The sequence below is a fragment of the Antrostomus carolinensis genome, unplaced genomic scaffold (genome assembly GCF_000700745.2).
Source record: "Antrostomus carolinensis isolate BGI_N321 unplaced genomic scaffold, ASM70074v2 scaffold30231, whole genome shotgun sequence".
Lineage (NCBI taxonomy): Eukaryota > Metazoa > Chordata > Aves > Caprimulgiformes > Caprimulgidae > Antrostomus > Antrostomus carolinensis.
In genome coordinates this window covers 1-1,399 of record NW_010293961.1, presented here as the reverse complement: position 1 = coordinate 1,399, position 1,399 = coordinate 1, and the positions used below count along the sequence as shown (strand labels likewise).

General features: G+C 37.7%; 1 protein-coding gene across 1 annotated transcript in view; it reads right to left on the bottom strand.

The window, feature by feature from the left end:
• Positions 1-1,038, bottom strand: part of HDAC11 (histone deacetylase 11) — a gene marked incomplete at its 5' end in the record, with an annotated part of 10,533 nt that extends 9,495 nt beyond the window's left edge. The window contains one exon of the mRNA XM_010177497.1: positions 962-1,038. Coding sequence (XP_010175799.1) covers positions 962-1,038 — 77 coding nt within the window. The remainder of the gene's footprint in view (positions 1-961) is intronic.
• Positions 1,039-1,399: the final 361 nt, after the last annotated feature.

Here is a 1,399-nt window from a genome sequence, read left to right as displayed (position 1 = left end):
GCAGGAAGGGAGAAACAGTCCACTGCAATGGCATCCAACCGTACAAGCATAAAATCCACCATTTAGGAAAAGCTGCTGGAGGGACTGTATGCACTAAAGCCACTGTTAGTAACAGAATTCATTTCTTATTCCATGTCTGAAGAAAAAAATATGTTTTAATCCTGTGAGTCTTAGCTTTGACAAGTTACTATCTTTAAAACAAACATGGTAAAACCCAAAGATTTTGTACAAACTGTCACCCACTGTAATTTCTCAATCGGTATTTTAATGATAGGGAAAAAGAGAACACTGTGGATTACTTTTCTGCAAATTACCATGTACAGAAATTAGAATGTTATGTCATATAGTGTGCTGCAATCATTAGAGCTTCTTTATGGTTGATTATTACTGATACTTTATAAATATTCTAGTATACAAATATACCACAGCACATTTGATAAAAATAAGCCCTAATTGCAGAAGGCTCTTGCTTCAGCCTTTCAGCAGCTAAATACCAAATGTATTCATCCACACTCAGTGATTATTTTGGAGACAGTCACATTTTTATTCATGAATTTGAACCACTCTGAGCACCGTATAGTGCAGCTTGATTCCAAGAGAGGATTTCTGTCTCTGCATTCATCTTGATTGTAACCACTGAAACTCAGAGCGAATTTTCAGGTTCAACTGCAAGGCCAGGATAATTATCATTGAGGATAATAAAAGACAATCTGTTTTGATTTTGAGTGGGGTTTTTTTTGCAAGAAGACATTATTAATGCAATTGTAATGGTTCATATTTACATTCATAATTCTGACCCCTTGCACTTAATACTGCATACACGTTTTGTTCTGCAGCACCAAGTACCATGCCATCTTCCTATTCTTATCCATCAGAGATGGCTTTATTTTCTTCTATTAAGATGTAAATTAGTTCTTATGAATTTATGTGGATTTTGTGTTTGTTTAAGAGTACTTCTTACCTTTATAGCCAGTGTGATATCAGCATACGCGCAAAATCCTCCACCTTTGTCACTTGAACAGTGATGAAAACCACCCCCTAAACATAAAAATGTTGAAGAGGTGAAAGGCTAGACACTAATGAACACAGATGGTCTCTGCAATGAGACAGAGACCACTTCCATGTCAGGCACTTATTTTTTAATTTAGCAAATGTGGTGCCCAGAGCTGTTAAGCCCTTACCTCATAACACAAAACATCTCACAGAGTTTCTGAACATATTTTATGCGGTGCCTACCAGACCATCGGGTAAAGGATTGGTCGATGCCCAGATTAGAAGGAATCACAGATTCATCCAGCAACCACCCTAAGAACTGAGAAACTACACACGTAACACGTGGTGCCTCCATGACAAAGTATGTGGTTTTGAAAGGAGTGGCTGGAGAGCTGCTCAGCAGAGA